Source organism: Pempheris klunzingeri, chromosome 13 (assembly GCF_042242105.1).
Source record: "Pempheris klunzingeri isolate RE-2024b chromosome 13, fPemKlu1.hap1, whole genome shotgun sequence".
Classification (NCBI taxonomy): Eukaryota; Metazoa; Chordata; class Actinopteri; order Acropomatiformes; family Pempheridae; genus Pempheris; species Pempheris klunzingeri.
This window is the reverse complement of record NC_092024.1, coordinates 20437621-20459740: the sequence shown is the minus strand read 5'-3', so window position 1 is coordinate 20459740 and position 22120 is coordinate 20437621. Positions and strand designations below refer to the sequence as shown.

Sequence of the window (22120 nt, the reverse complement as noted above, 5' to 3'; positions counted from 1 at the left end):
AACGCAGACTATCCACGCAGTAGTAGCCACATCTGGTTTGCTTGAATCCACGTTGGAGAGAAAAAAAAAGAGACAAAACGCACAGCAGTATGGGGTCAGCAGTACCTTTATTTGATTTGAAATTTCAATTAAGTCAGGTACTAACCTCGGTTAAAGATCATCCGAGTTCGAGGGAATCCAACTCCTTTTTCACACCTCTGAGTTTAACAGATTTTACATCTACAAAAAATCTTTTACAGTTAAGATTTACAGTTTATACATCACATCAGTGTACCTGGAGAAACCCTGTAACATTCCTTCTGCGGCCGCTGATTGATGTCTTTACAAAAATGTAGAGCAGCTCAGTCATATGCTGGCCAACTCTGGTCAGGTAAAACCTTTTCAATGTGCAGTTTTTACATTTTGTAAATATATATATTTATATTAACCATTTACAATCCTGATTATACAACTATCTAATTAGCAAAAATGCAGGCACTTAACTTCCAGAACCTCCTTAGTGCCCATAAATAGGAAAAACACCACCCATTTACATATATATAACTATATAATAGTACTGGACTAACATAAGAGCAGTCTCAAGCCTCTGATCTACCACAATCTGCAGTTACAGCCATAATTGCAATGCTTGTTGCATATCACAGTCTGGCCGTCTGGAAAACACAAGATTTTGCAAAAATGTCTTTATGGTTCTAACAGATGTACTGAACCACATAAATCTCTAGACAGGCTACTGCTGCCAGAAAGTCCTGGATCAGAAACAATTCACTGCATTGCCGAAAAGAAAAAACTAATTCAGAAGACAATAAAAAAGAAAAGTCGTTCAATGCAAGTCATAGGATGAAAACTGAAGGGAATGAGATGTTTCCTCTTGCAAACAGAGGTGATGATTAACTCAGCCCACATGTATTGAACTGCACACAGTGAGTTTACAAGGTCACTTGTGTTCAGAACTGGTGCAATGAACAAAAATCTAAATACCGAAATGTCAGATGTGACTCGATCAAACGGACAGTTTCTATGAAAACCTCTCTCGCTCTGAATGACCCACAACTCTAATAAAATGCTGTCATCCCGCTTCCTTCTTGCATGTGGAGTCACTTCGTTGATCATTATCAACCTGTGGGTGAACACCTAATAGTAGAGTGGGGAAACACTTTTACTGATGAGTAAAGGGAAGCTCTGTTGCATAGAACAGTAATTGCAAGTAAAAGTCTAAAGTCTAAAAAATAACATTTAGTTTCAATCCCCTCCCAAAAAAAGGGAATATTAAGCATATATGAATTCTCTGATCATTTATTTTTGGAGGAAATAAAAAAAAAAAAAAAAGAGCAGCAATAAGTATCAGAACTGCTCCGATATCTCAGTCTGTGTGGTGTAAAACTTGAATTAAGACGTCTATCTGCTGAGACGACCCCCTGTGGGACCGATCACTGCTTTAACAAGTCTTTGAGCACAGCTCCAGCACTGGCCTCAGCTGAGACCGGCACCGGGGTGAAGGTGGGCAGGGCGTCAGAGATGGGCTTCATCAGCAGGTGACCCCCTGAGCTGGTAGAACTGGAACCAGCCAGCAGGGGCACTGCAGCGGAGCGAGGGGCCAGGAAAGGATTGGATTCACCGGCTCGCTTGCTGACTGCTGCAGCTCCTGTGAGGACAGAGGCTTAAATTTTAATTTGGTTTGACATGTTTGCTGGATGTAAGAGAAAGACCAACGCCTCCTGGCTGACATGACTGATTAAGCACACAAGAGGGAGAAACATCCTGGCGGCCGTTATTCACCTGCGGCCTTGCTGGGAGCAGCAGTGTTGGTTCTTCTCAGAGGCGGGGCGCTCAGAGGCTTGATGTCAAGGACTGGAAGCTTTGGTGCAGGCAGTGAAGGGGTCGACTCAGTCTCCAAAAACTTAACAAACATCTCTGAGAAGGACTGCAACAACAGATATTATTGTAGAGAGATTTTAGCAAGGGGACTTCTGATTTATACCCTAAACAAGGAGTCCAGAATGAAGAGTTAGCTTCAGAGTGGCATCCTAATAAGGAGTCAGTGTCGTGCTCAAGGACACTTCAACAGAACACATGCGCATCAGTAGAAGGATGGTTTATTTAGACAGCTGCTCTGCTGCCATGAATGTGTATCTCTGCAGAGACTGTAGCAGCTGGATGGATTCAAATTCTGCATGTGTGTGTTTGTGTGGTAGATTGTTATTGTGCTAAATTAACAAGGCAGTTAAAATTGTGAGACTTTTATTTTGAAGGGCACATAAACAATGATATATTGTATTTTTTCTTAGGCTCCTTAATGTGTTGTTAATATGCTTTTTATGGAAGTAAATATGTTGTAATGTACAATTTGTACATTTTTTTTCTCATAAAAATGAAATGTTCTGCATTTTGACAGTTTTATTTTACAACCACTTTTTATTTTACAACCAGAATGACTCTTTTCATTCTGGACTCGTTTTCTTCACTTTGTGTGGCAAAACTATTGTGTAACTGTCAATGTTAAACTGTACCTTGTTGGCCAGCATGGAGCATTGTGTGACTGTGTTTAATGTTGTGAGTGATTTGTTAGAACCATTACATGTGCCCTCCTCTGTGTTTTACTGTCAGGTAATACTACAGTGTATAAAAACAGACTGTGTGTGTGTGGTGTTTCTTACTGAGTTGAACCCTTGGCCACTGGTGGGCCTCTGGGGAGTGTTTGGGACACTTTGTGCTCCTCGGCCTCCCAGCCAGCTCGACATCCATGCAGTAACACCGTGGCGTCCGTCCCCTTCCAACATCTGCAGATGGGCAGTAAAGAAATGTAGAAAGATACTATTGGATTCTTTGAAGGAACAAAGTCTACAACTCATCACTGGCACATCATGTTTCATCCTCAGGCAGGCAAAAGATGTTATTAACCCTTTTTTAACCAAGCAAAAGGACAAACAGTGAAGGTACAGTAAAAGTTACAGTCTTATACTGTTCATTCAGGGTTTTTGAAGAGTAGATTTTCTTCTGTTTTCAGAGATGTGGTTGGATTATTTCATTCTTAATTGCCCTTGGTTTCCTTTCTGCTTGCTGGAAAATTATTTTGTGGACCCACACACTAGTTAAACTAATATACAGGCACTCTGTTTCTTTACTGACTGCTCATACTTCTAAAAGAAATTTGTGGCTTTGTCATTCATACTCCCTTATTATTAATGTCATTAGCCTGGCAGGATTCAGCTGGAGGGACCCCATATATAGAGAGTATGGATCACAGCTTTGGGCTAAAAAGGCACCAGAAGGGGGATAGTAGCTTCTCCACTGAGGCCAATTCTGAAAAGTCGGCTGTTTTTGTGGGACACTTGGCAGCCGTAAACACAAGCTGAGTGGAAAATTTAAATAGTATTAACAGGAGTTGAGGGAGGGATGAAAAAAAAAAGTGGAATGACCTCCAACACAATAAAAATGCGTCTTCTGAGGAGTTGTAATCGCATTTGCCCCTCACTCTGTATCTGTTTTCCTTTAAGGGTGTTGGGTAATATACTTTGGAATCGCTGGATGGAGTCCCACAGGGCTCCTGCCAGAAGATCTGGATAAGGAAATGTTTTTTTTTTTCAGGGCTGATTTTCAGGGGCTGCTGGAGTTAAAAGTCACAGTTGAAAAGTTGAGTTTCAGGATTGACTTTGTCGTGTCAGAGTGACCTGGGACAGTGGCAGTATGTAAATAGTGCAATTCTCCCTTATCATGGACAAAAAAAGTGTTCTACAGACTAAAAAAGTTAAGTTTGTCTAAAACTATTGTTTAATTGCTGTTAAATATTGTACATGTGTTCATGGTGTCCAGAGGATGGATCCTACTGACATTCAGCAGGATGACTTTTTAAAAAAAACTATTGGATGGATTGGAATGACATTTGGTTCAGACATACATGTTCTCCCCAGGGTGACCTCTAATTACTTCGGTGATCCTCCTGAGTTTTCATCAAAACTTTATTTTTGACTTTGACTTATGACTAAACAACTGCAATACTAGCACCCTCTGCTGTACTTGGCTTAAATGTTAGCGTGCCAACATGCCAAAACAAAAAACATAAACATCAGCATGTTAACATTGTCACTGTGAGCACGTTCATGTTACCACTGAGCTCAAAGTACTGCGGTGCCAAAGTAAAGCTTGGCTAAATCTGTAGTATTTCTGTAATCCTACAATCTATAATCTTATAATATTCAGCAAAACTGTAGCCTTGAGACACTTGATACTAACTCAAGTGAGACTTAGGACACAAAATTAAAAGCTTTAGGTGTGACTTGTTAATTGATTGTTTGTCAGCGAGCTTTAGTTACTTTATCGTCCAGTTTCTCCATGTTGTCCTGCTTTTTTAGATGGTACCTTTTGTCATAACAAATAAAGGCAGCTGTAATTTGGACTACAAAGCTCAGTTCATACTGCATTGAAAGACAGACTACTAAAAGGTAACTGAAGTTGACATAGTTGTGGTTGTGTGTTATTGTAATCATTATTGTAAGTTAGACTGCTCTTTCATACACTGTGCTAGAGAGTTACATATAGTCTAAGAGCCAAACCAAACATACTAAAATAAACCTAGTACATATAATGTATTTGGTAAAAACATAAATAATGTATATATTTAAATGGCTCTTGCTGTTACTGTACAGTTAATATGAAGTTGCTCAAAATCAGAAAAAAGAAGTACAGGCATAGCTGATTCAGGGCACAGATCTTTGTATATATTAGTGGGATCATGTGTAATGCATTTACTCCAAATATGGCACAATGCCACAAACATTGCTCACCAACTGTCAGTGCCATTACACACACCAATCAAACGTTGTATTATTAATGCTAAAAACATTCCAAATACCCCAAAACACAATTGTGTAAATATGCGATTACTCATGTAAATACTTTGAATATGAGTCAAGGAGTTTCTTACCAAATCGACGTCCTCACGGCTCAGTCCCAGAACGCTTCCCATGAGCCTCAGCACATCGGCACGCTTGGTTTTAGGTGTGTGGAAGTATCCCAAGAACAGGTTACGCATCAGGACTCTGGAAACGTGAATAACATGGCATGATGTAATCCAAAACATCAGCCCCATTTCTATACAGCTGCATGAATGATAAATGAACTCTTTGTTATATTCGATTCTCCGGGGAAAAGGGGTACAAAAGATTAATTCATAGCAATTCAAACACTAAGCAGGATGGGAGACTACACCTCTTTCTAATAATTGCTGCTGTCCTGTGAAGGTTTAGCTTTGTGCATTGTTGAGTGATCAAATGGCTTTTTTTAAACAGGTTATGTAGCTAAAAATGCAGGAGCCTCAACCCACAAAGAAACAAACCTTCAATTTATCTGACAAACGAAAAGCCATCAAATTTGTCGACACATTGTTTTCTTTGGGAAAACTGCAAAAGTTTGCTGTATTCACAGGTGTGATCCTCTCAGTGTCAAAACGCTTTAAAGGTGAGACCGTATCACATTCTTAAATTGCAGTCTGACTTTCTACAATCCCTTGAAACCGTGGGAGAGCAAATTTAGTCATTTCTGATCGAACAATGAAAACCACATGGGTTCTTAATCAAAATCTCATTTAGTGGAATAAGATTTTACCCAGATAGCAATGAACTCTGATGAAATATATCCCCAGCTGATTGGGAACAAATGTGCAAAAACATACATGAAAGAGCTGAAACTGCTGCTGAAAGAACAGACTACAGGGGCGATTATAATTTGGAATCTTAACAAACCCTAAAGTCCAATTACAAAGAAAATCTAACTAAAAGATGTTGGAAAGAACAGTGTGAGGAGATAGCAAACCGCAGTCTTATTCTTTTTCATGTAATATCAATATCAATGGCTTCTGGGAAAATTCTGTAATAAAACTGTAATATTTTTGGTGTTCCTTTAAATAAAAAGCCAGTAGTGGTACTACTTTGGAAAATACCCCAAGAGATCAAGAATAAACATTGTCACTTGCTCCTTGTAATAAGGGTAGCAACAGTTAAACAAATCACAAAGACCTGGTTATAAGATGATAACGTCATTCACTCCAGATGGAAGGATCATCTAAGTGAAATATGCAAGAATGAGTGTATTAATATACAGTGTGCACAAATGTGTACATTTGTGTGTATGTGTAGACGTGTGAGTAAAGGTGTGTGTTTGTGTGTGTAGGTCTGACTTAAGCTACCTTCAGGGACACATTTCAGACTTTAGACCAGTCCGGTTGGGGACGGCTTGTACACTTGGGTACAAAAGCTGTGTCCCTCACTAGGAAAAAAATTATTTTTGGGTCATTGGATAAGTGTATGTACCTGCTTGTTGTTCCTTTATTAGTATAAAGTATCCTCTGACTTAAATAATATACTATACTTACAACTATAGACTACAAATTGATATACGTATTGATTGAATTAACAAAATTACAAAACAGGACTGAACTTACTTGTCTATCTTCCCCTCTGTGCTGTTCAGAAGATTCATCAGTTTCCTCTGCGCCTCCTCCAACATCTCCTGTCTCACATCCACTGCAACACACACACACACACACAGACCAAAGGAATGTTGTTTTAATCTTTTGAATTAATGTTCATGTCCCTGTGTGCCCTGGTTTGTGGTTTTCATGGTTTAACATTGCATTTGGTCACAACACTAAGCTTCCAATCGCATGAAAAATAAACACCTGAAGCTAGAGGGTTCAGCAACATTTACTACCAACTCTTTTATCCATCTAGATGAAAAAAATATTCCTTCTGCTGCACCAGAAAGAAAACATTTAACCCGTTGCGACTATATTTTATAGCAACATAGTCATGTAATAACACTTGATTTTGTATTTAAAAAATATTAGAGTAACACCAGTATCACTGATAGTAAACTTTAAAAATGTGGTTCATGCTGTACAAAGTAGACAGAGGAAGATATGCAATTCTTGCTCTTATTAGAGTAAGAGAGGCACAACTTAAGAATTGGGTTAAAAATCTTTTTTAAAAGTTTTTTCATACACCTGGTTGATGTTACTGTCCAATATTCTACATGTAAGAAAAATTTAAATGGTGTGTGTCATTTACAACTAAGTGGAAAGGAAACCAAGCTGCGATTTGAGGCTGAAATATGTGAAAAATCTTTTAGAAGAGTCTTTGAAGAATCTGGAAATAGTTTCAGAACAGCAGTAAGTCTTGTTCATCAGGTATTAATTTTCTTAGAATACAAGAGTCTTGTGGCTGTGGCTCATATTTAGTGTTAATACATGAAAGGCACAATCTGTAGTGCAGACATACCAACGCTGGTGAGACTGTAGATCAGAACATTCTCACAGCTCACTGACTATTAATAGGCCCAATGTACATTTTCCATAGGTGACTGATTCCTAAAGAAAATATATAACCTCATGTCGGGTCTGAACAAATACAATGTCCAAGCAGCCAGAGAGGGTTAAAAAAAGAAAGAGTCTAGGAATTTGCTCTGATGTAATGGCAATGCTGTATTTGAGTGATAACATTGCAATCTGCTGCGTCTGAGACACAAAAAATAATACTGGAGAGCCTAACACAGAGGCGGATCAGAGTTTGACTTATTTTGTTTGTGTTCTGTTATTCAGATGATGATCAACACTAAAATACCTGGAAGAGACAAAAAAATAAAGAAGAGCTAAATGTTCAAAGGCAAACGATGGCAGCTTCATCCCATAGCATCTTAAAAAAAAAACACTGGTACAGTGCTCTTTAACCGAAAATGGGCGTAGAACATCCTAAAAGACATTTATTTTATTGCGCCTTTGTGGTGCTATCTTTATTCGCAATAAAATGGATGATTATGAGGACTTTTGTCTGTTATTCTAATCATTCCCTTGTACAGCTTTTTGAATGGATGTGTTGAAGTTGGCAGGTGAATACACTTGGCTGCTGCTGCTCACCTTGTTTTTTTAGCTCCTCAAGTTGCTCCTCCTTTAGATCGAGCTGATCGGTGAGGCGAGATGCTGAATCTAAAGCAGCGTTGGCTTCATCGAGGTTAATCTGACAGAGAGCATAACACATAACGTCAGTTATTAGGGCTTTCATATATTTGCAACTTTAGTTGTCATTACGTAGGAATTAGAATATGTCATATGTGTTCACTTTGTGGTCTTGCTGCTGAAGGACAGAAATGTCGGACAGAAATGAAATGAATAGATTCTCTGATCAGTTATTGAGTGATTGATTGCTGGTTTACCTGAAGGGCTGATGCTTGGTCTTCCAGCCTTTCAGCTTTTCTTCTCCACTCCTCCTTCTCCTTCTTGTGCTTCTCAAGCTCTGCTGAGTACATGGCTTTCTCTTCTGAAGAAGAAAAGACGATAAGGATTACTACAGGTGACATGGGCTTGTCATGAGCGACAGGCTCTCTGATTTTTCACGTGTGCATTGAGCCTTGTGAAAAGTAACACAGATGAAGCAGCTAACTTGCCTTGCTGAAACTGCTCTAGCACCATCTGAAGGTTGGAAAGCGACACTGCATACTGGTTGACCTGATCCTGAGAGGTTCTGAGATGGGCCAGAGCTTCGTCCCTCTGCTTCACCACTCCACTCAGCTGCTCCTGCAGAGACTCCACTTGCATGCTGGCCTGTTGGCTGGAGGCAGAGGGGTAAGCAAAAAACAAAAACAGGAAGCATGACCTCAAACAGTTATATACGGTTAAGTATATAATCTGACAATCTCATTCAGATCAAGATCTATTTTGCTAGAGAAACTAAAGTACAGCAGATAGAAAAAAATGCATGTCTGAGATGTTCAGACGTCTGAGATGCTCAGACAGGGAGGTTTCTCCACTGAGGGGCTCAGACAACAGAGGCCATGTCTCCCTTACTGTGAAAGGTATATCTGGGAACTGCTAGTATGGTCCCACCAGAGGATGTCAAGCAGGTCAAGCAGGGAACCAGGCTCAGTGTATGCCAAATAATGTAAGCAGAAGTCAGTTTAAGGTTCGCTATGTGAAATCTCTGCATCTAAAAATCAAGTGCGCCTCTGCCGTCCCCAACCCCAGCTGCCACCGCCACAGCTCCTCAACTGAGTCTCTCGTTCGTTCTGTACTCAACTATTGACTAGCAGCCTCTCATATTTTGTGACATGCCCTGGGGGGGCAGATAAGTGGAAAATAATAGAGGACCTAAGACAGACCCCTGATGGAACCCCCAAGAGCGTGGGACACCAGAGGAGGAGGCCTCTGCCACCACAACAAAGTAAGACCTAGCTGACAGGTATAAACTTAACCTAGGTAGCACCAGATCACTGACGCCAAATCACTTTTAAGATGCTTCATTAACATAATGCAGTCCACTGTGTCGCAGAAGTAAGTTGAGCTGAAGTCAAGGGCGAAGGAAACCAAAGCAAAGAGAGAGAGAAAAGATGGAACTTCTCATTTCCCCACCCGTGGTCACACAATCATTTTGTATGTGGGGTAAGTTTGTGATCCTACCGTGTCCATGAATTAGATAATCTTAGTTATAAAAACTTGTTTTGTATGGTTGTTTTTAGCTTTAGGGTTTTGATACTGAGCCAGCATGACACCCATTTTAAAACAATTCTACTATTCTCAATTAAATTTGGCATGTAAATCCTGTGCAAAGTGTAAACCATGGTGTAAATGTACAGTAGTATCCCGACAGATTTCTTTGTAACTAACCTGGCGTTCTCCACAGCACTCGAGGACGAGGCCAGTTTCTCGTCAAGCAGAGCCACCCTCCTCCGTAGTTCCGTCTCCCTGTCCTCTGCAGAGATGGCTTCTCTTGTGTACGATTCCTCCACCTCCAAGAGGTGATTACGCAACCTTTCCAGCTCCAAATTCAGACGCTGTTCTTTATCCCGCATATGCTGAAGCTTCAAAGGAAACAGAAACACAGTTAGGTAGAACTGTGAGAATACCACGGTACCTTTGGTCCAGTGTGAAAACAGAAATTTCTACTTGCTTACTTTGACACAGTACATACCATTTTAAATCCCTGGTTAAATATGACTGAATATTTACTTTGAAGTGCACAAAATTGTTACCAAACTAGAAAAAGTGAGAGAATACCGTAGAACTTGCACTGAATTTTCTCTACAACACCCAGGAGTGAGCAAACGTAGATGCAATATCTTCAGAGCAAATATTATCTGTCCTCCTACCTCAGTTTGTACTGCAGTGGTCTCCATTTGCTTTTGCTTGAGTGCCATCATCACCTGATCCCTCTCCTGCTGGAACGCCAGAGCTTTCTCCTGCATGGCCTTAATTTCATTCAGGAGCTGATTCAGCTCACTGTTCTTACCCTAAATTACATCATCAACAGAGTATATCATAAATTCAATTATTTGAAGAAAAAAGGACAAAAGAAAATCACTGTTTTAAGCCTAGAATAACTTTTATCTATACAAACGTATAGAACACTAGAAAAGTATCTTGCATTAAGAAATACAACACATGAAGGGATTTATCATAAAAATGTATTTCATTGAGCAAAGGTATCAGCCTATAGCAACATTTTTTAGGAAAACCCTGAAGTCATTCAACTGACCTGATCCTTGTCCTTGAGCATCCTCTCCACAGTTGCAGCTTTCTCACTCACTGCACTCAGTTCAAACTCCTTCTCCCTCAGCAGGAGGGAAACCTGCATGTTGGTTTCCTGCAGCGCTCTGAACTCCGACTCTTTCTCTCGTGAGCGTGCAGCCACGAGCTCGTTCTCCTCCTTTAGCTTTTTCACGTCCATTTCCAGAATAAGAGCCCGCTCTTTCAGGTTGGTCACAGCCTGCTTCAGCACCTCATTGTCGTTCTCTCGGTTACGTAGCGCCTCACTGACCTGACTTAACTGGTCGCCTTTGGTTTTGATGAGCAGGTCTTTCTCCCTCACAGACCTCTGCAGGGCTTCCAGCCTCTCTTTGACCTGACGAACCTCTTCAGCTTGAATTCTCTGGTCGCTCTCTGAGGCAGAGGCTGAGTTGGAGAGCCGATGGTTGTTCTCCTGAATAGTCTTGATCATGTTTTCCCTCTCAGCCAGCTGACTTCGCAACTGTGCAAGTTCTTTCTCCAATTTCTCATTGTTTATTGTTGGAGATGTCTGGAGGCTTGGAGCTGTGAGAGAAGATCCACTAGACTGAGGAGCTGTGACTTCAGGAGTCTGTGTTACGCTGTCTAGTTTGCCCAGCAGGACTTCCTTGGTGGTGCTGAGCTGGGTGATGGTCTGCTGGACCTGAGCGAGTTCCTGACTCAGACTTCCAAGCCTCCTTTCCTTCAGCTCGTAGCTCTGGATCAGTCGAGTGTAGTCCACCGACAGCTTGGAGCTGCAGTCGCTGTCAGCAGAAACCTGTCCTTGTAGTTTTATCAGCTCCTCCTGCAGCTGAGCCGACTCATGCTGCATGTTCTTGACTGTGGTAATGACCTGCTGCTTCCACTCCTCCATCTTCTTCACCTGCTGTTTCAGTGTGTCCCTCTCCTGCAGAAGTTCCTCAAACTGGTTGCTGCTGACACCTCCGGAGCCTGCACCGAACTCTCCTCCTGAGGTCTGCAAGACGGTCACTAGGGTTTGGCACTTCTGGGTCAAGGCATCAATCTCTATGTCTTTCTCCCTGATGATGCGGGACAGGTTCTGGATGGTCTCCTTGAACATCTCTTGGCTTCCTGAGGGGTCACTCATGTTGGTGAGGCGTTGGTTCTCCTGCTGAAGCTTCAACAGGGCCGCCTCCTTCCCTGCCATGATATCCATGAGACGGTGATAGTCGGAGCGAAGCTGGCTGTTCTCTCTGGTCTTCTCGTTGAGCACAGCTAGCACTTGCTCTCTCTCCACAGCGTACGCCTGCAGCTGCTGCTGTAGGAACATGACGTCCTGGCTGTGTCCGCCACCTCCACCCATGGACACTCTGGCATGAAGCGCCTGGATCTCCAGATCCTTCTGCAAGATCATCTGGGACAGTTTGCCCACTTCATCACGAGACACCACAAGCTGATCCAGCTGTCTGGTCAGTGAGAGGTTCTTTTCGTTCAGCTGGCTGATCTCAGTTTCTTTCTCCTTGATGCCTTTCACCAGTTTTTCTATTTCTACCTTAGACAGGTCGTGTTTCTCATTGCCATTCTCCTGATTTAGTGTCTGGGTCTTCTCCTCTTGGAGGATGACCTCTCCCTGCACAGGTGGGGAGTCGGCACGACCTCTACTCTCACTGAGTCGATCTACCGTCTGCTGGAGGCGGAATATCTCCTCATCTCTGGCTTGGATCAGTCTGTCATAGTTTAGTGTTGTCTGCTGATGGCGAGCATGAGCCTGCTCAAGCTCACTTTGCTGAGCCTGGAGGGACTGCTGGGACAGATGGTGAGAGGTCTGCTGCTCTTCCATGGTTCTCCTCAGCATCTGGGCCTCCTCTTCCAGACCATTCTTGGAGGACTTGAGCTGGGTGATCTCTGTCTCCAGCTCTGTGATGATGTCTAAGGTCCTGGGCTCAGCCAGAGATTGAGGTCTGCTCTGCTGATCCCTGAGTCTGTCAATCTCTTCTTTCAAATGGCTGTTCTCCTCCTTCATACCCCCCAGCTGTCTATCCTTCTCTTCTAGTGCCTGCCTGAGAGTTTCTACTTCTTTTGTTGTGACCGAAAGCCTGTTCTCCATCTCCATCTGCAAATCTGAAGCATTTTGTTTTAAAGTCTCCATAAAGGCGTCCTTCTCCTGCAGCAAATCTGTCAGCTGCTTCTGCCCTGCAACTGTGATCGAAAGCATTTCATTTGTGTCTCTGTGGTCAGACGCCAACTGCTCTATGTCTCTCTTCAGCTGAGCTATCTCCATGTCTTTCTCCTGGTTGAGTTTGATGGCTCTCTCATGCTCCATCTGTAGAGCAGAGGCATCCATGGAGCTGGCTCGAGTCAACTCCTCGATGGTCTGCTGGTACTGCTTTGCCTGTTCTGCCAGTGTCTTCTCTGTCTGCCTCAACTCACCCTCTAGTTGACTTTTCTCAAGCTTCAGAGCTTCAATACGAGTGTCCTTCTCCCGTACTGCCCTGTTAAGAGCTACCTGGCTTTCCTTTATCTGCCTGATTAGTTCCTCACTTTTACCCAGAGCCTCCTCACTCTCTGCCTTCAACCTTTTGTTCTCAATCTTCAGCTCATAGTCCTCAGACATCACCCTCTCCTGAGAGCTCCTCACCTCATCCATTTCTCTCCTGAGGTCTGATAACTCCCTCTCCTTCCCTGCTAGCTTCTCTTTAGTTCCCTGAGTCTCAGTTCCTCTATTACCTGACACCTGTAGCTCTGCTTTGGCAACAGACAGTTGCTCCTCTCTCTCCTGCAAAGTCTTCTTCAGCTCTGTGATTTCTCTACGTGCCTCCCTGCTCTGCTCCTGTGCATGTCCAAGTTTGTCTTTCAGCTCCTTCACTGTCCCCTCCAACTGCTGTTTGCCCATATGCAGGTCGTTAAGGGTGAAGGCGCTCTGGCTAATTCTCTCTTTTTGGGTCTCCAGCTCTTGGCTCATTGCCCTCTTCTGGTCTTTGGTTGTGTTCAGCTCTGCAGTCAGTCTTGTCAGGTCTGTCTGGGCCTCCTTTAGTTGTACAGAGAGCTGCTCCTTCACTGAGATCATGTGCTGGAGACAGAAAAAGTAGAATTAAAACAAAAGTAAAAGTCAATAAATTGCTATAAATTTTAGTCACTGTGTTTTTTGCGAAGGGTTTCAACATATTTTCATTTACAAACTTTGAGTCTTTAAACCTACATGTGAACCTACACAAGATAAATAAAATATACTTGAGAATTTAAGACTATATTATAATGTTATATAGCATTACACCTACAACAAAATGCATGTGTGAGGTTTCGTGTGCACACGTATGTCTCTGCTCTTGTATATACAGCATTTACTGTACATGTTTAAATATGTGGAAATGTATGAGCACATATGAGTTTTTGGTATTTTATTTTATCCTTTTTTTTTTTTAAACTTACTTTACCATCTACATTTTTCCACTATTTTCACTTGAATTATTGTAATGCCTTAAGCCTATTCCTTGTAAACGCTCTTGTGCCAAGAAACAAGAAAGAAAGCAGGCATTCGTGGTTAGTCAGACCTGTGTTGCTTCCTGGTTTTGCTGGTCTAGCTCCTCCAGCTCAGACATCAGTGTGTCCCGTTCCTCCTCAGTGTTTTTCAGGGCCTTTTCTCTCCTCTCCAGCTCTACCTTCAGATCTTCTATTGTCTCTGATTCACCAGACGTGGCTTCATTATTCCCAAGTATTTGTTCCTCTGCCGTTTTTAGTCTGTCCTGCAGATTAAGCTGTGAAAAAAAAGTCACAAAAATTAAGAATTACATTTCAGACTGTATATACAATTCTTTAATTTTTTTATCAGAAAACCAACAAGGGTAAATAAACTCCAAATCTGGTCCATCTTTAGAGTTCTGACTTTTTCTATCTTACCATTAACTTCAAAAAAGTACAGACAAATGCATGTATAGTACATGTGCATATACTGTATATGTTACAAGTGGCATACTTTAAAAGAAAAACACAGTAATTGTATCAATTAAGCTAATACAGATATGTTAAGCAGCCTGTGGTGAAAATGAAAATTAAACAAACCTTTTCTTGTTCAAGAACTTCCTTTTCTTGTCTCAAAGTCCCAATAATGGTGTTCAGTTCTAAGATGTCTGCATGCTCAACTTCTTCATTTGGTTCTGCCTAATTATGTAAAAACAAAGTTAGAGAAGTCATTAAACCAGGTGGTTATATCACAACAACCTACCACTATGTACATTATAACCATTATAAAAATGTGGTTAATGATGCACACATACCTCTGCCAGACTTTTCAGTCTCTGTATTTCTTTTTCTGAATCTGCAAAGTAGATTTTTTAGTAAATATGCAGGTTTATTGTGAAGTAAAACAACCTATACTGTATAGTAAGGAGTCCATGACAATATTATGTGTTTATGCAATATTGATTTAAGGTTACTACAATAGTATTCAGCAGTTGTATCAAACACTAATTAAAAAAAATGATAGTATGCATGCCTGCAAGGTTTTTTCTCAACACTTGGATTTCATGGTCCAGCTGTGCTTTCTGCAGAGACTTCCCCTCCTGCTCTTGTACTCTTGTCTGGAGCTCTGCGACAGAGGCCTGCAGCCGTGTGTAGTTCTGCAGCAGCCCAGCGTTTTCTTCCTGGACTTCATCTTTCTCCAGCTGCAGCGAGGCCTGTTTAGTCTGTGCCTCCTCCAGCCTGGCAGACAGCTCAGCCAGCTGCTTCTCCCGTTGATCTGCCGCTTCCTGCAGGGAGCTTATGATTTCATGCAGTTCAGGAAGCCTTGAGGCATCTGATGAGGAAGTGGCTTGACCACCACCTGGAGAGAAGCATTTGAAGGACGGAGTTCATTTTGTGTATTGTGCCTGAGTAGAAACACTGACGGGTGGGAACATAGTTACAGTATTGCATTTGGCAAAGCTAACTTGCTATTACATTTTGTCTAACAGCTTTGGTTACAGCTGACCTCTGCAGGAATACAACACCTCATCATTTTTGGTATTCCTATACCAAAAATGCTATAATTTCCTCAGTAAGATCTCTGAGTTCCTTTCCCTATAAAAACGGTTTGATTTCAATACCCCACAGACAATAACAAACACCAACCACTCTGAATCTGTTCCTCCAGCTCCTCTATCCTCTCTTCGTACTCTGCTAACTCCTCTCTGTGTCGCCGTGTGATGTCGGCCATCTTCTGCCGCTGGACATCCTGGAGAGCGGCCAGCTCATGCTGGTGTTCATCCACCTCACGACTCATCTCCTCTCGCAGATCCTGTTCCAAATCAGCAATAACATCAACGTTTGAGTCTCAGTGTCACTACAGTCTGTGCAAGGTGTTGTCATAAATGTAAAAAATAAAAAATACAAAATTTAAACCTGCATTATTTGATTTTTTGGCTTCATGATTACGGGGAAAATAAACTGAAAGCACAGCACTGATGTATTCTTCTCAGCAAACAGTGGCTGATTTACACATTGAGCAGAGACAGAGTAATATTAGCATTACAATAAGCAGCAAAACATGCGGCCAATGAAAACAATGAAAGACACTATAACTATCTACCATGACATTGGATTTATTCTGGCAACAATGAAAAATTCACCTTGATAGTTCTTTGAAGTTTGAGAATCTCACCCTGGTCTCCGTTACCAGCTCCTGCAGCTGTTGATGCCTGAGATTTAAAAAAAAAAAAAGCATGTGATCTCCTCAGTGACACAAATAGAATAAAGTTTAATTCATTTTTTGTTTATATGAAAACTGTCCATTAGTGTTTCTTAGCATTTCTTCTTAATTTGCTTGGTCTGCCAGAAAGATGAAGTTAAGCAAATCAAAACAGTTAAAATTAATACAAAGGAGACTGTAATTAACTAAATAAGAGAGAAATGTTTTCTTGTGATTGTCTCAACCATTTAGTATCTGGTACATTATTCTATGTAGTAACTCTCATGCATGTGGTACCAAAAACTACTAAAATAAAACTAAAGTCTCTGATAATAAGTTCCTCTCTTTCAGGGCATAAAGGTGGCCTAGCTGTTATAGAGACAATACCTCAGTTCAGGACTGGTTCAACATTTATCGGAAATATGCTTATATGTTTTCTTGGTATGAGCTGGATGAGAAGATTGATGCCACTCCCACATCTATACAGTAAACATGAAGCTACAACAAGGGACCAACTAGCTCTAAGCTCTTTAACTCATGGCAAGAAAGTGAATATGTGTATTTTCTAAAACGTCAAATTATTCCTTTAATAACTGAATGACACAGGTTCAACCCTCTATTACAAACGACAAGTCCCCATCATCATCATCATCATCATCACCTGAGACATTCGCCTCCAGTGCGCCACCTCCGCCTCCAGACGCATGACTTCTGTCGACAGCCGGTTGATCTCCTGCTGCGACCAGATGACATCGCTGAGGTCTATTTCCTCGCCGTGGAAGCCCTGATGGGACCCTGAGGGCCGTGACAGGAAAGAGGACACAGAAGACGACGTAGTGGTCGAGGAAGCAGTGGTGACGGGCAGCAGCGCAGGGCCGACGGAGGCAGACTGAGCCGACTGCTGCAGAGTCTGGACTTCTTCCTGGAGGCCGCTCTGCCGAGCTTTCAGGTGATTGATCTCCACCTGGACGGACACAAACAAACATTAGGACCCTTTCATACCAAGCACACATGAGTTTCACATCCATATTTTGTCTTGACAAGACTTACATAATCATATAATATATTGGGAGCCAAGAACTTTATATAATTATATAAGTATTTACTGTATGGAGATGCATGCTCTCACTCAATAACCCATTTAAAGTTATCATGTTTTATATGTCCATTTATCTATGTATAAGCTAAAGGGTGTAGAGACTTCACTCTTAGATGATATATCTTTAACAGAAGTATCATCTAGCAGCTTGAATCATAAATGTAAAAGTACATACATCTTTCTGTTGCAGAAGGCTTCTGTATTCTGCAGACTGTCTTTTAACCTGGATCTCCGCGGCCTCCAGCTTCTCCTCCTGCTCTGCATAGAGCTTCCGTAATCTGTCATACTGCAACAAAGAGAGAGAAGGAACAATGACACTTTTCACCTTTACAGGAAGGTGGTCAGAGGTCATGGTCAAGTACAGAGCAGCACCCTGAAGCTTCAGTAACACCCATCCTAAAGAATACGACTGGTTCATTTTATCATCAAAGTGTGAATGTGTTTGTCTATCTCCTCATAGTACAGTAGATCTAAACCATACAAGCCTGAGGCTGGAGGTTACAGGCCATTTTCAAAGGACGCATTTGACTTCAAACACAGGTGTAAACAACAACAGTGAAAATGGCTGCATTTCTTCGTGCATTCTTGCTTACTGGGACACTTAAATGACATAAATCCAGTGCTAATGTCAATAAGGCTACGGTGAGAAAGGCATATCCAGTAGTTTTACCCCTTGACCCAGAGTGAGGTAATCAAGAATCTCACCTCAGATTTCTGGGTGACAAATGCAGCCTCAACTTCAGCCAACTTGGAATTGGACACCTGTAGCTCGGTGGCAGCATCTGCAGCCACGTGGAAAAAAAATAACACTGAACATATCAGGATATGCACAAATCAGAATTCTTCACATTTGAGTGTAAAAACAGGACGTAGTCATTATATCTAAGCATTATCAGCACAGTAAAAGAAACATTACGGATCATTTTTATTCAGTTTTCTGGACACACACACACACACACACACACATCTGCTTAACCGTATCATATGACAAACAGACATGCATTGCTGAGCGAGCCAGCATTTCCAGAGATCAGTGATCTTAACAGCTGGATGAGGCTCAGCCAACACAAAGCCTTCAGTACACACAACACACACAAAAGAGGAACCTAAAGCAAGGTTATCATGTAAGGGATCGTGTACATCCAATGTCAAGCTTATTACATGGCTTCGTACTAAAGAAATCAATAACTGACATAAAAGATTAATTTAGACATGATTTTATTGCTTCTGCTATCAAACTGTGTCTGTAGCAAGTGTCTGCTATACAGAAATAAAAGGCTGTAAAATGGCATTATTGAGTAGAATTGAGTATTCAACAAAGCCATGAAATAAAGCTAATTAAAACTAAACTAAAACTAGGAATGAAAAACAATTTTAGTGAGAAAAAAAAACGTCTGGAAACAATATTGTGCTCTTATAAAACTAACCAAAACACAATAAAATATACATGAAATGTCTTTAGTTTTAATCTTTCTGATCAAATCTGTCAACACAACAAGCCTGAGGAGGTGTTGGTGTGTATGTTTATTGAGATTGGGATGTCTACATGACTGGGAGTCAGTCGCCTTCACAAACTGTTAGTGTTCTTAAATCTGCCTCTGACAAATACCTGTGTATTATAATAATAATTTAAAAAACTAACACTTAAACTAATAAAAAACTGAACTATAACTAAAGAATTTTAGTTTAAACAATAAAAAATAAACTCAAAGAAGCAAACTCATGCTGGAAATGAACTGAAACTAAACTGAAAACAACCCAAAATATAAAGTTAGTGAAAAATACAAGACTATAATAATAACTCTGGCCTGCAGGCATATGTTGTTCTAGTCAATATACTTCTCTTTTTAAAATATTGATCTAGATGTGGGATTCAAGGCCTGGCATGCAGACAGCTTCACAGCTGGCCTCCTCAGTGATAAGAATTCATACTTTTGTTTTTTGACTGCAGCTGTGAGTTGGAGATCTGTGGCCAAAGTTCTCTCTGCGTCAGTGCTTTATCTGCTGTAGTCTGTGTGCTTCAGACTGACGGCACTTTTGGGTTTAATTGGTCAAATGTGACGGAGCAATTTTGATAACAGCAACAGATTTTTAATATTCATGATAACAACAATCCAAGCATATCAGTGACTAACTGTACTACTTTGAACTGCAACATTTCGAAAGGGAGCGTCATTTCAGGATTGGATTTGAACCATGAGAAAACAAAATAAACATGACAATAAAGCCAATAAACACTGACAATGAATGAGGGGCTGATTGCATCAACTGTGAATGTTTACTTGAGATTTCACACCCAAACACAACCTTTATTTAAAAGGAAACGTTGCTATAGGGGAAAATGCATGACTCAAACATGCATGTATGAAAAATCTTCCACCAGCCTATTAAAACAAAGACTTTCAGTGGAGAGGAATATTTTTGACTTCTGAAGTTCAACCAAAGAATGAAAACCATAGTTAACCCACACTAAAGGTAGATGCACATGCATTAGGATAACAGGAAACAGAAACCAGCACAAATACACAGGGAGCTGGAACAATACGATCACTTCATATTAAAGCAGCTAGTGTTTCTGTGGATCATTTAAAAGCACCATAACAGTGCTAACCCATGTAAGGGTTTAGGGTTATGGCTCTCCTGCCTGTTTTTCAAGTTCTTTCTCTGGTGCTATGACATGGTCCTGAGGGTAAAAGGTTACTTGTGTGGTGCAACTTGGAAGAAGGAAATCTACCCTGTGGTTAACAAAGAATCATGTATAATCCTATGTGTTCAGTCAGCTTCAAGCACAGAGGAGCAACTAGCAAATATGCACTGTGCGCTTAAGACTGATACAGAAATGTAGTGCAGGAGGAGTAGTGTGGAAAATGCAGAGTATTTAAAGGCACCACACACACTGTAAGTCACCTCGGCAGTCTCAAGCTTTAGCAGCAAGAAAGTATCAAGAAAGGAAAAACTGAGAGAGATGTGATGCCCAAATCTGAGGTCACAGTTATAAAATGCTGAGGTGGTTTAGGCGCAGTTTGTAGTTCAAACAGTTTGGATATAAAACACAAGTAAATGTTTTTGTCATGCGAGTGATCAGACTCAAATTCAGTGTCAACAGAGCGGCAACAGAGGGGGGGAGTTTACTGATATCCACTAATCAATATAAGAACAAGAATATCTTTAAAGCAGCACTGTACGTTAATCAATTCAGCGCATCGCTGTTCCATTACACTGAGTCAGTTGCTTAGTACTGTCACATCTTTCTTATACTAAGACAAGCGCACAGTCTTTATGTTTTAGTAATGGATTAATAACACCACTGTAATTAGTCTATAACTGAGAAATGTTAATTCTTATTTCACTTGAAATGATCGAGATCTCATTACTTAGGCATTAAACTTACAGTGTATAAATTTAGTTCCCAAATGCTGTTCAGTTTTTGTTGAAACTGAGTCAGAGAGGTCTTCACACAACTTTATGCTTCATTTTGGAGGATGTGTCTTGTGGAGCTGTTTAACCGTGTTGTGTTATTCCAAGAGGGGTTTCTAATATTACTGAGGCTATCCTCCTTTATATAAATGTGATGGACAAAATATTAGAGACACCCCTCTGCATAACTGTTACACTAAATCAGTTCCTCTACAAAAAAGTTTCAACAACATTCATTGAGGTCAAATGTATAGCAGAGCTGTAATACAGATGTGTTGTAGCCTCTATGACCTACAGACTGTCAGCTTTAGCTAATAACCATAAACTGTCAACTATGTGTTTGTTTCTAGCACCATCTGCTAATAACATCATGCAGCCGGATGTTGGCTTTTCACACTTAAGCCAGTTTCAGAGAGAACTGTTCAACAGTCTTTCATTGCTCTGTGTCATGGCCTGGCCTTTTCTGCCATGAGCTGACATTTAGCTTCCAGTTATGACAGCTTCCTATAGACCAACATCTCTAGATTTCTGGACCTCATAATTGGCAGGTACACTGGAAACATCAACCATCCAAAATATATGTACATTTGCCAAACCTGTTTGGGTAGTTGTCCAGTTACTGAATCACTTTGATAATTGGAGCAATAAAGTTGTTTTACAGTTAATGCAGGAAATCTTTCTCTATTGTGAGGGGACATTTGACTTCCATGAGATATCTTTAAACCTCCTATAGACCAACATCTCTTTATTTTAAGACCTGCGTGTTGACGAGACCTGATAGCATAAAGACAACATTAGCAGGTGTTTAACTGAAGGTTGGTACACTGGAGCTATTGACCAGCTATCAGTAGGAAATGTGTGCTCTCTGCAACAGACAATAATCATGATTCACAAACGTGAGTGTGGTGATGTGGCTGACAAAGAGATTACTGAAAAGGCAGGAACACAAACGTACCTCCTACTTCTTCAACCCCTTCCAGTAGCATGTCTTTGGTGAAGTTTGATATCTGCCCGGTGAAAGAGGACAGGCTCCCGCCGACCTGGCCCAGAGACTGACCCAGGCCGGAGCCCAGTCCACCCAGCCACGATGACATCCTCAGGAGGGCTAGGAACCAAACAAAAACAAAGCAGGGCCGAAGAGGGCTAGGAGGGGGGCTAGCCTAGCTTAGACTCCAGAGGTGATAAAGTCAACTTGGTCATTAAGCTCAAGTTTGAACTCTAGACTAACAGAAACGCCGGTAACTCCAAAATCCACTTCGATCTTCCGAAACAAAGTCGCTTTTCAGGCTGACAGGAGCTCATTTAGCACAGACCCCGGCTAATAACAGCTGATCGTTTGCCTGAAGGAATTTGTCGAGACAAGTGAGCTGAGCGACCTTAAATCACCGTTAAACGGCTACTAGCTCAGATTACGACCTTATAATGAAGTCTGTGTCATCCGCGGTCAGAGTGA

At 41.2% G+C, this 22120-nt stretch overlaps 1 protein-coding gene across 1 annotated transcript; it reads right to left on the bottom strand.

Moving 5' to 3' along the window:
• Positions 1-88: 88 nt before the first annotated feature.
• On the bottom strand, positions 89-21766 carry trip11 (thyroid hormone receptor interactor 11). Its single transcript, XM_070842152.1, has 21 exons — positions 21623-21766; positions 17956-18032; positions 17426-17536; positions 16813-17115; positions 16093-16161; positions 15596-15761; positions 14982-15308; positions 14764-14804; positions 14549-14647; positions 14041-14244; positions 10521-13559; positions 10135-10275; positions 9653-9846; positions 8437-8600; positions 8206-8309; positions 7910-8009; positions 6440-6521; positions 4925-5039; positions 2658-2780; positions 1780-1924; positions 89-1645 (listed from the first exon to the last, which is right to left on the bottom strand). The coding sequence occupies exons 1-21, from the start codon at positions 21759-21761 to the stop codon at positions 1431-1433; spliced, it is 5958 nt and encodes a 1985-aa protein (XP_070698253.1). The 5' UTR covers positions 21762-21766; the 3' UTR covers positions 89-1430.
• Between the last annotated feature and the right edge of the window lie 354 nt (positions 21767-22120).